Here is a 14,107-nt window from a genome sequence, read left to right as displayed (position 1 = left end):
TTTGAAAAGCCCGCTACAGACAATAAGCATAACCAATGTCATTTACAAATTATCTTGCAAGAACTATAACAAACACTACATTGGACAAACAGGCAGAAAACTAGCCACAAAGATACATGAACAGTAACTAGCCACAAAAAGACATGACCCACTCTCACTCTTATCCTGACCTGCAGATGAGGAAGGACATCCATCCTAGGACAAGCCAAACAGAGACACGCAGGAAAATTCCTAGAAGCATGGCATTCCAACTGGAATTCTATCAACAAACACGTTGACTTGGATCCCATGTACACCCCCTGAGAAAAAGCACAGGAAATAATGTCATCACAAGAAATAACATCACCAATCCAAGGATACCTAAACGCACAAATAGAAAGCAGGCCATGCCACCAGTGCTTCACCTGGAAGCTCACTGATGATGTTACCTAGTATGTTGATGGAACATCTGAAAACGAACCTTCTAGATCAGGGAGCAAACCTATGTCCAGTTCAGAGAGTGTTCATTCAACTACTTTTTGAGATGAAAGACATGTAGCAATGTGATTGACATTTAACTGCCCTCTGGACAATTAAGGATGGGTAATAAATGTTGGTCTGGACTATGATGCCCTCATCCTGTGAATTAATCTTTTACAGTTGCACATTGGTTTTGTGCATATTTGGAATTTAAATGACTGAGGGATGATCTTATTGAAATGTAAAAGATCCTCAACGGACTTGATAGTGTAGAAATCAAGAGGATGTTTCCTCTTGTTGGGGAACTCTAGCACTAGGAGACAGCGACTGTGACTAAGAGGTCTCCCTTTTAAAACTGAGCCAAGGAGATTTTTCTCTTTAAGGATTGTTAGTATGTGGAATTCTCTTTTTTTTTCTGAAATCATTCAAGACTGAGTCATAGAATTTATTGGCAGCAGAGTTACAGGTTTTTAACAACAATGGAATCCTGGATTTTTGGGGTCATTTAGGAGAGGGAGGGATGAGGTCACAAGTAGACAGGCATGATCTTGTTGAATAGCAGAGCAGATACAAAGAGTCAAATGGCCTACTACTCCTCTGTCTTAGGTTCCTAATGCACACTCTACTGTCTACCTTAGTATTCCAAAACATTTCACTCTAGTTTGTTTTAGTTGAGTTTGTTATCTTTTAATGTTTTGTTGATTCCCAATTTTTAAACCATAAAACTGTATATTTTGCTGCTTACCTTACTGGAGATGAACCTGCCAACAGAAGCAATATTTACAATGAAACTTCCACTGATTTCTACAGTCATTTTCACAATTACTTGTTTCTTCCAGTGCTTTCAATTAGAGTTTTATGCCTGATTTTCTATTTATGTACTTACACTAGGGAAATTCTGGCCTCGGCTTCAGCATTGCAGGTGGTACAGATAATCCGCACATTGGTGATGATCCCAGTATATTCATTACAAAAATCATTGCAGGAGGTGCAGCTGCTCAGGATGGAAGACTGCGGTATGTCCAACCATTAATGCATTCCCATTTACTTATGTAAAACAAACATTGATTCAGTTACTTCTGCGACAAAAGCTATGTTAATGGGTTTTATAAAAATATGTTGCCAGCTTTTCAGAAGCTATTGTTGAGAATTGTATTCTGGGAAGAAAACATTTCAGATTTTATTCATGAAAGAAACTGCGATTCAGCTATTAGAGTTAATTAATAGAAGAAAAGCATGGCACAGTTTATGAATGATTAAAGCAGTCACCAAAAAGGGAATATGTAAAATTAAAAAGTTATTTAAAGGGGAAAAAAGGAAGCCTGTTCAAAACCCCAGTAATAAAGTGCATCTCAGCCAAAAAGTCTAAACTACAGCAGCCAACAGAATTGAAGATAGCCTCAGGAGTCTTGGGTGTTTACTGGCAGTCTTCCAGGTAATTAAACTCAGGCCACAAGCTCTTTTTGTGACCTCAAGACAACATGAAATTAAGGCTGCAGAACAAAACACTGTGCATCATCTGATGTCACAACAATAGAGAGTCATAGATGTACAGCACGGAAACCGACCCTTCAGTCCAACTTGTCCATGCCGACCAGATTTCCCCACCCACTCTAGTCCCACCTGCCAGCACCCAGCCTAAATCCCTCCAAACCCTTCCTATTCATATACCCATCCAGATGCCTTTTAAATGTTGCAATTGTACTAGCCTCCACCACTTCCTTTGGCAGCTCATTCCATATACGCACCACCCTCTGTGTGAAAAACACTGCCTCTTAGGTCACTTTTATATCCTTCCCCCCTCAGCCTAAACCCATGCTCTCTAGTTCTGGACTCCCCCCACAAGGGGAAACACTTTGTCTATTTATCCTATCCATGCCCCTCATGATTTTATAAATTTCTGTAAGGTCACCCCTCAGCCTCCAACGCTGTAGGGAAAACAGCCCAAGACTATTCAACCTTTCCCTATAGCTCAAATCCTTCAACCCTGGCAATATCCTTGTAAATCTTTTCTGAACCCTTTCAAGTTTTACAACATCTTTCTGATAGGAAGGAGACCAGAATTGCACGCAATATTCCAACAGTGGCCTAACCAATGTCCTGTACCGCCGCAACATGACCTCCCAAATCTTATACTCAATACTCTGACCAATAAAGGAAAGCATACCAAACGTCGCCTTCACTATTCTATCTATCTGCGACTCCACTTTCAAGGAGCTATGAACCTGCACTCCAAGGTCTCTTTGTTCAGCAGCACTCCCTAGGACCTTACCATTAAGTGTCTAAGTCCTGCTAAGATTTGCTTTCCCAAAATAAAGCGCCTCACATTTATCTAAATTAAACTCCATCTGCCACTTCTCAGCCCATTGGCCCATCTGATCAAGATCCAGTTGTAATCTGAGGTAACCTTCTTCACTGTCCACTACACCTCCAATTTTGGTGTCATCTGCAAACTTACTAAACTATACCTATTCAGCTGGGAAAGTGTGCTTATATTTGAGCTCAACTACTCCTAGGATTGTCAGCAAGTGCAAAAGATTTCATTTAAAGTTCTCCAATTTAACTGCCTGAAAGTCTATCATCTCCTTAAACCTTATGCGTGCATTGCAGACAGAAACATGGATATTATGGGTGGAGGAAAAAATATTGGGGAAACACCATTCAACAGTACCAGTCCACACAATTTGATAAAGTGTCACTTTTTCTGCTTCCAAGTCTTTCTGATCTCCAAGGTCCAGATCCAATTCCTTTTTGTTCTTTGCTGAAGATATGGGTTGACACTTTAATTGTTCAGTTTCTTAGTCACTAGTTAGAGGTAACTGCTTATGACAAATGGTGAGAGATGTTATCTCTTGCAGTCTGGCTACCTTCTGCCTTCATATTGTTCACACACAAGCTGTTCATTTGACCAGGAGCCAATCAGAGTTGTTGCCATGCTGATCAAGCCCGGCTACTCAGCAATCCTTAACTGAAAACTGAATTTGTTGTTCTCCGGTTGAAGTTTGCCCAAGGTATGCACTCACTGTGCCATTGGCTCTCAATATCTTTCCCTACCACTTGGATAGAATAACAGTGACAACACAATTCTCTGCGAGTTCCAGTACCTTGTTTCTAAAAGTGCAGCAAATTTTTTTGTTGACCTTGTTTAAAGCAGTAGTTTTCCTATTTTAGTGCACAATCCAAAATAAAGTTGTGTTTGTGCTGAATATAACACTTATGTGCATATAAAACTGTTGTTTGGTTTATTGTGTGATATCAGAAGATGCTCATCGAACATAGTAGGAAACAGAAGCAGGTCTTTCAAAAAGTTGGGAAGCAAGGGAGGGAATTGAACCAAAATGGATTCTGTGGGAGAAATCATGCACCCCAGCCCACTGGTTCTTTTCTGAAACTCAATTTGCCAGATATATTGTAACATACCTCTGGAGCAGGTGGGATTTGAACTTGGGTCTCCTAGTCCAGAGGTAAGGACACTACTACTGCCAAAAGGCTTTTAATTGGTGAGCTTTTTAAATAACTCATTACCAAATCAATTTAAATAATTATACATTTAATAATTATCAAACTGGTATTTAATAATGGTTGTTTTATAATCAATCTGTACAGAAATATTACTATACATCTCTGGAGCAGAGGGGACTCAAATGGTCTTTCAAATATTGTCATTGTACATGATTCCACCACTTCCTCTGGCAGCTCATTCCAAACACGTACCACCCTCTGTGTGAGAAAGTTGTCCCTTAGGTCTCTCTTATATCTTTCCTCTCTCACATTACCACACTTCCAAAGGACCCTAAATTGGCTGGTGGAAGAGGTAAATAAGCCACTTCCAAATCACTCCATTAAAACAAGTGCACGATTAACAAAAACCAGTGGTTCTTAAATATGCTGTAATTGACATCTGACCCTAATCGTAACTTGGAACATGCCTTATCTACACTTAATGAGTGCCTCATTTGCAATTCTGTTGATGAGTGTTTCCTGTGGGAAATTATTTTTATTCTAAGGGTAGAGGCATTGTGAAATAGAATGCAGCTTTCCCTCTTGAAGTTGACATAAGGAAATACTGTGCATTCTCGAGGTAAATATTAAGTGGGACTGAGCATCAGAACCCAGCTTTGCTTATTTGACAGATCAGTTATGTTTGGAGACATTGTGGAGCGAGTAGACTCTTAAAAGGCACCAAGACAGAACAGTTTTAGATTGTTTTATATTTATATGAAAGGTTACTGGAAATAACACTACTTCCATAATGGTGAGAAACAAAGAACTACGTACGAGCAAACAGATTTGATTGTCCATCTATGTAAATCGTTAAAATCCAATGGGTGGATACAACAGGAAATCCAAAGGTCTAATGGGAATGTCGATCTTTGTCTCAAAATGCCTGAAAGGTGGTTTGTGGATGAGGGAAGGAGTGGCAGTGTTACACAGGCTCCATATGAACATGTGCTCAGATATCATCTGGAGCCCTCCTTTCAATCCTCCCCACACTGAGGAAACCGTTCATCAGCCTTGGAGAGTGAGCACCATGAATTTATCAGAATCCTATTGCAGCTTAGTGAGTTAAATTTTGAAAGCAGGTTATATTCAGCTTTCAGGGGATTGAGGAGTGATCTAATTGTAGATATGTTTAAAATTCAGGGGATATAAAAGAATATTCAGATCTGTAAAAGATGAATATATTTTTTGACTTGACTGTATGCTCTTTGGTCAGACCATCCACCCCTCTGAACTACTTACCTGGTTGGATCTATGACAAAGTCTGGAACAAATTGTACTGATGTGCCCATCACAAAATTTGGAGTAATTTAATTTAATATGTTTGATTGTTGGTAATTTAAGGGAGCTGATTGATTGACTGAATTTTATGCAAAGTTGGGCCACATTTATTTTCTAACATTTTCTCTTTCACTTGAGAAAGCATTGGGTTATGGCTTAGTTTCGCAGCTTAGCATGTGAAAATTTGCAGTTGATATAATATGTGATCACTTTAATAAAATTTATAAGGTTTCTACTTAAAGCTAGTATATATTTGCATAAAATGGTCATAATGTTTCCTCATCTCTGTAGAAAATGTGTCTTGGAATGATATCTGGCATATCTTAACCCAGTTAGTTCAGTACTACTCTAAATTAACTCAAATGACACATGCAAGCATTAGGATTATTATATCTATCATTCTGCCATGTACTGTCCGTGGATAAGAGTCAATTTGTAATGAGCAAGGAGAAAACAAATTAGCATCAATTTGCTTAAGTTGTTTGCACTTCCAAATATTTTCTACTGTTTAAGGTTCTTTCGCGAAGACTAAATGTCACATTATCACTGACAATTTTATGTAAGCTGTATAAAACTGTGTTTAGTGTTAATGCTCATGAAATTTGAAAATTAAAGATACCGTAAGAAAATATATCAATATGAAAAATAAGCTGCTAGTGTTAGAGGTGAGCATGCTCCCAAATGATCTCATCATTTGAAGATCAATAAAAGCTCATGTATTGTTTGAGCAATTGAGTCTATTGGAACCACTGTTTATTTAAAAAAAAGGACTCTGATGGGTTGAGTCGGTGTTCATATGACAGAAAATTGGGTGTGGTGTAAACCTGGCTCAGTGTTGCTCTTGGCCGACTTTTCACTACTGATCAAGACCAGTTTTGGTCCATGAAACTTCAGTTTTATAAAATTAATGCATTCTTATTGATTTTATTTATCTTTGAATTGTCAGCTGTAGGCCACCATTGCAGTTAATGTAGTAAAATTCCTGTTCCAGACTTGTCCGAGAAATGGTCTGCAGGATGAAAAAAAAAACATATCTGCCCGAAATATTAGGAGTCTGCAGAATATTGTTTTAGTGCATTGTCACTCAAAGAGAGGCATAAAACTGTCAAGCCTGCCTCGAGCCATCATTCACCTAATTTCCCAGTGGTCTGCAGAGCCACCACTTTACCAGAATTAAGTAAATGAAATTCTATTTCTAATTTTATATCCAAGAGATTTACATTCTGTACTTTTCCTTGAAATATACATAACTGTGTGTAGACTTTTCCAGTCCTTGGTGTGGCGAGGACAATAGTGAGAAAATTGGGGAAACTACTGAGACTGAAATGAAATCCAGGATCAAAGGGGTCTGCATTAAATCTGGGGTACTTAGCCAGTAAAGCAGCTCAACTGATTCCAGTGAGATTGACTGTGGTCAGTCGAGGTCATGCCAGAGTATGGAGATCTCCAACCTTGCAAACTGGGAATAGACCGCAGTCAATCCCACAGGTCAAGTGCAAACGGTTGTGGGTTTACAGGTAAATCATTTGTGGTGCTGTGGAGATACCATTCTGGGAGGGAGCCAATTTCCCCTGTAAGGAGAAAGAAAGGTATTGAGGTGTGCTGAAAATGGATTAAGGAACTGTTAAATGTTGATTCAGCAGAGGCAGTGAGGTGTCTCTAATGACCGAGTAGGAAATGCAGAGAGCAGGAAGAGTGAGGTGGGTGAGAGTAATTGAGTGGGAATCTTCCATTCAATTTTGAGAGTTGTAGCCTATGAGCCTTGGTGAAAGGTGAGTGCATTTGAAGAGTTAGTGAGTCATGATGGTCATTTGAATTTGAGGTGGTAGAGAAAAGGTGGTGACACTTAGCTCTGTAGAGCAAAGATCACTTGACACCTTCCTTTATTGCTGAGTGTTCCTTTTGACCTGGGTTAAAGGGCTGACCTGGGCTATTATCTGGGTCCATGGTAGCCTGGCTGCCTTTGGCCATCAGTAAAAAGGCCCATTGCTCTCTTCACAACCCTGTCCAGCAGTGGCTGCAAGTCTCTGGTTGCAGAGCAGGGAGCAAGCTTTGCTTTCTGGGCCTTGTCCCCAGTGATAGTGGTGGTGCGCTATATTAGGTGAAAGTGAGGACTGCAGATGCTGGAGATTAGAGTCAAGAGTGTGATGCTGGAAAAGCACAGCAGGTCAGGCAGCATCTGAGGAGCAGGAGCATCGACATTTTGGGCAACAGTCCTTCATTATGAAGGCACTATATTGACAGGAACAATTCCCTGCCTGCAGATCTGAAGTACAGTTGTGCTTTAAATATGACACCGGTGATGTGAAAGCTGGAAGATTCTCACAGTGGCAAGCACATCTGCATCTCTTGTCGCACTATTGAACAAGGAGTGTCAAAGAGCCTGCTTGCATAATTAATGAGTTGAAGGGTGTAATATTGGGAGAGAAAAATTGCTGTGAGCTACATTGGATCTTGCATCATGAATTTCACTTGACAAACACTTGAACTGAAAATGGGAAAATTCTGCCCATAGGCTTTTAAGTAGAATAATTCAGGAGTTTTAGTGTTAAATATCTCTCCAGGGACAATCAAACTCTGCTGTGAGGTGTCACTAATATCTCAGTAAGTATCTGTCATCTTTAAAGCATCATTAAATTCACGACACACAGTGCTTTCAAATTGATGTCATATTTTAGATGGAGGGCTTGTAGTAATTAATCCATTTGCAAAGGGGCTCTTTGACCAAAGAAGTTGAGAACCACTGAAATATACAATTTCTAAAGCACAAATGCCCAACATTGATGCATGGGAGAAGGAAGAATTAAATAGCAAAGCAAATATGGGAGGTTGGCGGCCAATGTAATACTGAAATTATGTACAGATTGCAAATCAAAACACAATGCCGACATGCAAATGTATTCTCCCCGCCATTGAAGTCTTTTTATTTTTGCAGTTTTGTTTTGATTTCTTAACTAAACCTATATCATTAACCAGTTTGAAGATGATTTTACTGTAAAATCTTTTTTTATTCTAGAGTGAATGACTGCATCCTTCGGGTAAACGATGTGGATGTAAGGGAAGTAACTCACAGTAAAGCAGTAGAAGCTTTAAAAGAGGCTGGATCGATTGTGAGACTATACGTGCGGAGAAGGAAGCCGGTCACCGAAAAGATTTTAGAAATAAAACTTATTAAAGGGCCAAAAGGTGGGTTGTACATCAAGTGCAAAAAAAAGTGTTCATATTTCTCACAAGTTGCACCTTTAGTTTAACAAATTATTGCTGATCGCAAATTAGCTAAATATGGTACTGTTCTTCCCCTGCCCCCATCCATAAAGTGGCCACACGAATGCTTACAGGATGCATAGCCATAATGACGCAGTAACAAACCCATGAAGAAGGTGGTGAGTCAATACAGAACTTTGGGCTGTGAAGAATTGCTGTGTATAATGACTGCAGAGCTAGGTTTTAGAGGCGTGGGGATCAGTAACCAAATTGATGTCGTCTTCAAACTTTGTTATGGTAAGAGTCTAGAGACACAAAAGGTCAGGGAAGATATTGTCCAGGTATTTAAAATGCTTAAAGTCCACAATAAGATAACATCTGAATTTTGAAACTGTGGTAAACACATATCTGTGGAATGTTGCTGAGTATAGAACATAGAAGAATACAGCGCAGTACAGGCCCTTCGGCCCTCGATGTTGCGCCGATCCAAGCCCACCTAACCTACACTAGCCCACTATCCTCCATATGCCTATCCAATGCCCGCTTAAATGCCCATAATGAGGGAGAGTCCACCACTGCTACTGGCAGGGCATTCCATGAACTCACGACTCGCTGAGTAAAGAACCTACCCCTAACATCTGTCCTATACCTACCCCCCCTTAATTTAAAGCTATGCCCCCTTGTAATAGCTGACTCCATACGTGGAAAAAGATTTTCACTGTCGACCCTATCTAAACCCCTAATCATCTTGTACACCTCTATCAAGTCACCTCTAAACCTTCTTTTCTCCAATGAAAACAACCCCAAGTGCCTCAGCCTTTCCTCTGTTTAGAATGAAGACACAGGAACTGGAATAAACCATTTGGTTCAGTTATGTCATGGGTAATCTATACCAGAAATCATAGAGTCATAGAGATGTACAGCATGGAAAGAGACCCTTTGGTCCAACATATCCATACCAACCAGATATCCCAAACCAATCTAGTCCCACCTGCCAGCACCTGGACCATATCCCTCCAAACCCTTCCTATTCATATACCCATTCAAATGCCTCTTAAATGTTGCAATTGTACCAACCTCCACCACATCCTCTGGCAGCTCATTCCATACGCGTACCACTCTCTGTGTGAAAAAGTTGCACTTTAGGTCGCTTTTATATCTTTTCCCTCTCACCCTAAACTTTATGCCCTCTAGTTCTGGTCTCCCCTACCCCACGGAAAAGACTTTGCCTATTTATCTTATCCATGCCCCTCATAATTTTGTAAAGCTCTATAAGGTCACCCCTCAGCCTCCGATGCTCCAGGGAAAATAGCCCCAGCCTGTTCACCCTCTCCCTATAGCTCAAATCCTCCAGCCCTGGCAACATCCTTGTAAATCTTTTCTGAACCCTTTCAAGTTTCACAATATCTTTCTGATAGGTAGGAGACCAGAATTGCACGCAATATTCCAACAGTGGCCTAACCAATGTCCTGTACAGCCGCAACATGACCTCCCACTTCCTGTACTCAATACTCTGACCAATAAAAGAAGGCATACCAAATGCCGCCTTCACTATCCTATCTGCGTGCGACTCCCATCCTCTGAAATAGCCTAGCAAGTCATTCAGTTGTATCAACGAATAGAAGGTAAAAAAAGCAAATCTCAAGGTGATCAGGAATAGTCAGCACGATTTGTCAAAGAGAAACCTGGTGAAGGATCAAGCCCGAAACGGTGACTGTCTTGCTCCTCAGATGCTGCCGAACTTGCTGTACCTTTTGCAGCACCACACTTTATTGACTTTGTGAAAGGGAAATCATGTTAAACCAAATTATTGGAGTTCTTTGAAGAAGTAGCATGTGTTGTGGATAAAAGAGAGCTGTATTATACTTGTGTTTCCACAATATTCTTGACAAGGTCGCACATCAAACATTATTGCTGAAAATAAAAGTTCATAATGTCAGGGCTAACATATTAGTATGAACAGATGTTTGGCTAGCTGGCAGAAAACAAAGAAAATTCATACATGAGTGTTTCTCTGATTGGCAGGGTGTGACAAGAATCTCAAGTTATTACAATAATCATCAATAGCTTGCATGAGGGGAGCAAACCATGTTAACTAAATTTGCAGATGACCACCAAGATAGGTAGGAAAGTATTTTTGAAGAAGATATAAGGAAGTTGAAGATGGATATAGATATAGACAGGTTGAGTGATTGGGCAAACGTCTGATACATGGAGTATGATATGGAAAAATGTGAAGTTGTTCATTTTGGCAGGATGAATTAAAAAGCAAAGTATTACTTGAATGGAGCATAACTATCTGATTCCGAGATGCAGAGGGACTTAGATATCCTAATGCATGAATAACAAAAGACTAGTATGCCGATACAGCAGGTAACCAAGACAGTTAATTGTATGTTATTATTTATTACAAAAAGTCCTGGATATAAAAGTAAGTAGGTTATGCTTCACTTATGCAGGGCATTGATGAGATCTCATATTGAGTAGCGTGTACAGATTTGGTCATCTTGTTTACAGGAAGATACGAATGCATTGGAGATAGTTCAGAGGAGGTTTACTGGATTGACAGCTGAAATGGGTCATTCATATATTCTTGTTCCATAATCCCTTGATGCCCTAGCCCAACAAAAATCTGTAGATTGAAGTATTGTCAATTTCAATTGTTTCAGCTCCTCCGGGTGCTCCGGTTTCCTTCCACAATCCAAAAATGTGCAGGTTAGGTGAATTGGCCATGCTGATTCCTGAAGAATGGCTCATGCCCAAAACGTCGATTCTCCTGCTCCTTGGATGCTGCCTGACCTGCTGCGCTTTTCCAGCAACACATTTTCAGCTCTGATCTCCAGCATCAGCAGTCCTCACTTTCTCCGAAATTGCCCATAGTGTTAAGTGAAGGGGTGAATGTAGGGAAATAGGTCTGGGTGGATTGCGCTTCAGCGGGTCGGTGTGGACTTGTTGGGCTGAAGGGCCTGTTTCCACACTAAGTAATCTAATCTAATCTATGTTTTTTTGTCCTGGATGCTTCCACCAAAAGAATAGTTTCGCTTGCCTAACCTGTCAAGCTAATTATTTTAAACAATTCAATTAGATCATCCCTCAACCTTCATAACTCAAGTAAAAACAATCCTAGTTCATGCAACCTATTCCTACATTGGTATCATTAAAGCTCTGATATCATTCTGCTGCACCTTTATTATACTCTACTACAGAAGCGATCTCTTCCCTGAGGTTCACTGACAAAACCAAAAATTACTTCAGAGACCCAGATCATGTTCTTGGCACCTGGGTTAGAATTCCACTGTGGCAACTGTTGCAACTTTAATTCAATAAATGTCTGGAATTGAGAGTCAAATGAAGATCATGGATCTGTTGTTTGTCAGAAAACTCAACTGTTTCATTCATGTCCTTTAGGGAAAGAAACTGCCATCCTTAGCTGCTCTGGCCTACATGTGACTCCAAACCCACAGCAATATATTTGACTGTTAACTGCCCTCTGGGCAATTAGGGATGGGCACTAAATGCTGGCCTAGCTAGTGACGCCCTCACCTTGTGATCAAATAAAACAAATTTGTCACACACAGTAATGAACCTGTGGAATTCTCAGTCACGGAAAATGATTAAGGCTAAAACATTGAAGACTTTTCAAGAAAGTTGTAGATAAAGTTCTTAGGGCTAAAAGGACTGAAAGATACAGGGAGAAAGTAGGAACAGGGTTCTGAGTTAGATGATCATCCATGATCATATGGAATGGCGCAGCAGGTTCAAAAGGCCAGATGACCAACTTCTGCTCCAGTATTCTTTGCTTCTATGTTTATGTATGTGTGCACTAACTTTTACTGAGTTGTGTCCGTGCACGTATGCATGCACCCCGCATCATTATCTCACTATTTGAAGCATATTTTGATTTTTCTTTTCCGTCAGAAGTGGACAACTTCACCCTTAAATTGCATTGAATGTCATTAGCTGTAATGTAGTCTGATCCTTTATAATTTCCTCCCCCTGCGTTTCCCATACAGAACTGGGCGTGCCATTGTAGATTTAGATACACATTTCCCTTTTATGGCATGCTGAAGTAGATATGCACAAAACAGTTATATTTGAAACACAGTAAATGTGTGAAATTGACTGTCAATTGGAAGCAAATGGTGTCAGATATTTAAGGAAGAATTTGACAGATTTTCAGGAATACAGTGCTTGTGAACTGTGATTCAGGACAGTAAGTTGGATTAAAGATTTTTTCTAGTTCAGTGCTTTCTATATTCTCATATTCGGGAATAATTCCCCGTCAGTTACACTTGTTCCTGATCTGAGAATTAGTTGCAGAGACCCTTGCTGTGGTCACATTTGTTTTGTGTTACTGGCATTAGATAGCTGTAGCTTTCTTGTAGTTTGCAAACTCATTGAGCAATGATTTGTGGCTTTCATTTAATCATTGAAGGTGTATCTACAAGTCTTAGAGTTTTGACACAAATTTGAACTAAAATGTGTAATGTGGAATTGCTCAATTTACATGAAACTAAGAACGACCGTTATATTTGGATTTAAATCCTTTATCTTTGGACTTCAACTTCAGATATCCTGAATTTTTGCCCAGCATAACTTTGGCTGAATTGTTTATCATTCATAACATTTCATTTATGGCTGTGATTTTCTTGTTTGGCAACACCAAACTGCCGAAAATACAGCATTTTCCCCTTTTAAGCTCTTTGTACTGTTTTCCAATGAAATCTCTGATTTGACATGGATAGTCATGAAGTTTTACAGCAGGGAAAGAGGGTCTTTTGGTTCTTCATGTCCGTGCTGGTCACCAAGCATCTATCTATTCTAATCCCACTTCCCAGCACTTTGCTCAAAGCCTTATATGATATGGCATTTCAAGTGTTCATTTAAACGCTACTTAAATGCTGTAATGGTTCTTGCCTCTACAGCACTTTTTCAGGCAATGAGTTCCAGAAACCTACCAATGTCCTGTACAGCTTTATCATAACTTCCCAGTATTTGTATTCAGTGCCTTGACAAGTAAATTTTAGTATCTCATATACCACCCTATCCACCTTCAAGGATCTATGCACATGCACATCCTGCTGATCCTCTGTACTCCCCAGGATCCTTCCATTCATCGTTTGCTGCCTTGTTAGTCCTCTCAAAATACATCACCCCTCTCTTTTCAGGATTAAATTCCTTTTGCCACTGTTCTATACATATAACTAGCCTATCTATATCTTCCTGAAGTCTGAAGTTTTCCGCCTTAGTATATACTACCCCATCAATTTTTGTATTATCTGCGAAAGTATAAATGTAAGAGGTTTTTAGTGTCAGAGTTATTAATGTACATTAGAAATAGCAAATGCTATGGCACCAAACTGAGATTAGGTAAAAACAATGACTGCAAATGCTGGAAACCAGATTCTGGATTAGTGGTGCTGGAAGAGCACAGCAGTTCAGGCAGCATCCAAAGAGCTTAGAAATCGACGTTTCAGGCAAAAGCCCTTCATCAGGAATAAAGGCAGTGAGCCTGAACCGTGAAGAGATAAGCTAGAGGAGAGTGGGGGTGGGGAGAAAGTAGCATAGAGTACAATGGGTGAGTGGGGGAGGGGATGAAGGTGATAGGTCAGGGAGGAGTGGATAGGTGGAAAAGGAGATAGGCAGGGAGGACAAGTCCGGA

At 40.0% G+C, this 14,107-nt stretch overlaps 1 protein-coding gene across 29 annotated transcripts in view; it reads left to right on the top strand.

The window, feature by feature from the left end:
- Positions 1-14,107, top strand: part of dlg1b (discs large MAGUK scaffold protein 1b) — a 471,082-nt gene that overhangs the window by 321,439 nt on the left and 135,536 nt on the right. For all 29 annotated transcript variants that reach the window (XM_043702491.1, XM_043702499.1, XM_043702490.1 and 26 more), the window contains 2 exons: positions 1,351-1,475; positions 8,258-8,427. In XM_043702491.1, the coding sequence (XP_043558426.1) occupies positions 1,351-1,475; positions 8,258-8,427 (295 nt within the window). The remainder of the gene's footprint in view (positions 1-1,350; positions 1,476-8,257; positions 8,428-14,107) is intronic.

The sequence above is a fragment of the Chiloscyllium plagiosum genome, chromosome 13 (assembly GCF_004010195.1).
Source record: "Chiloscyllium plagiosum isolate BGI_BamShark_2017 chromosome 13, ASM401019v2, whole genome shotgun sequence".
NCBI lineage: Eukaryota > Metazoa > Chordata > Chondrichthyes > Orectolobiformes > Hemiscylliidae > Chiloscyllium > Chiloscyllium plagiosum.
The sequence above is the reverse complement of the archived record's forward strand: the minus strand, read 5'-3'. Positions and strand labels throughout refer to the sequence as shown.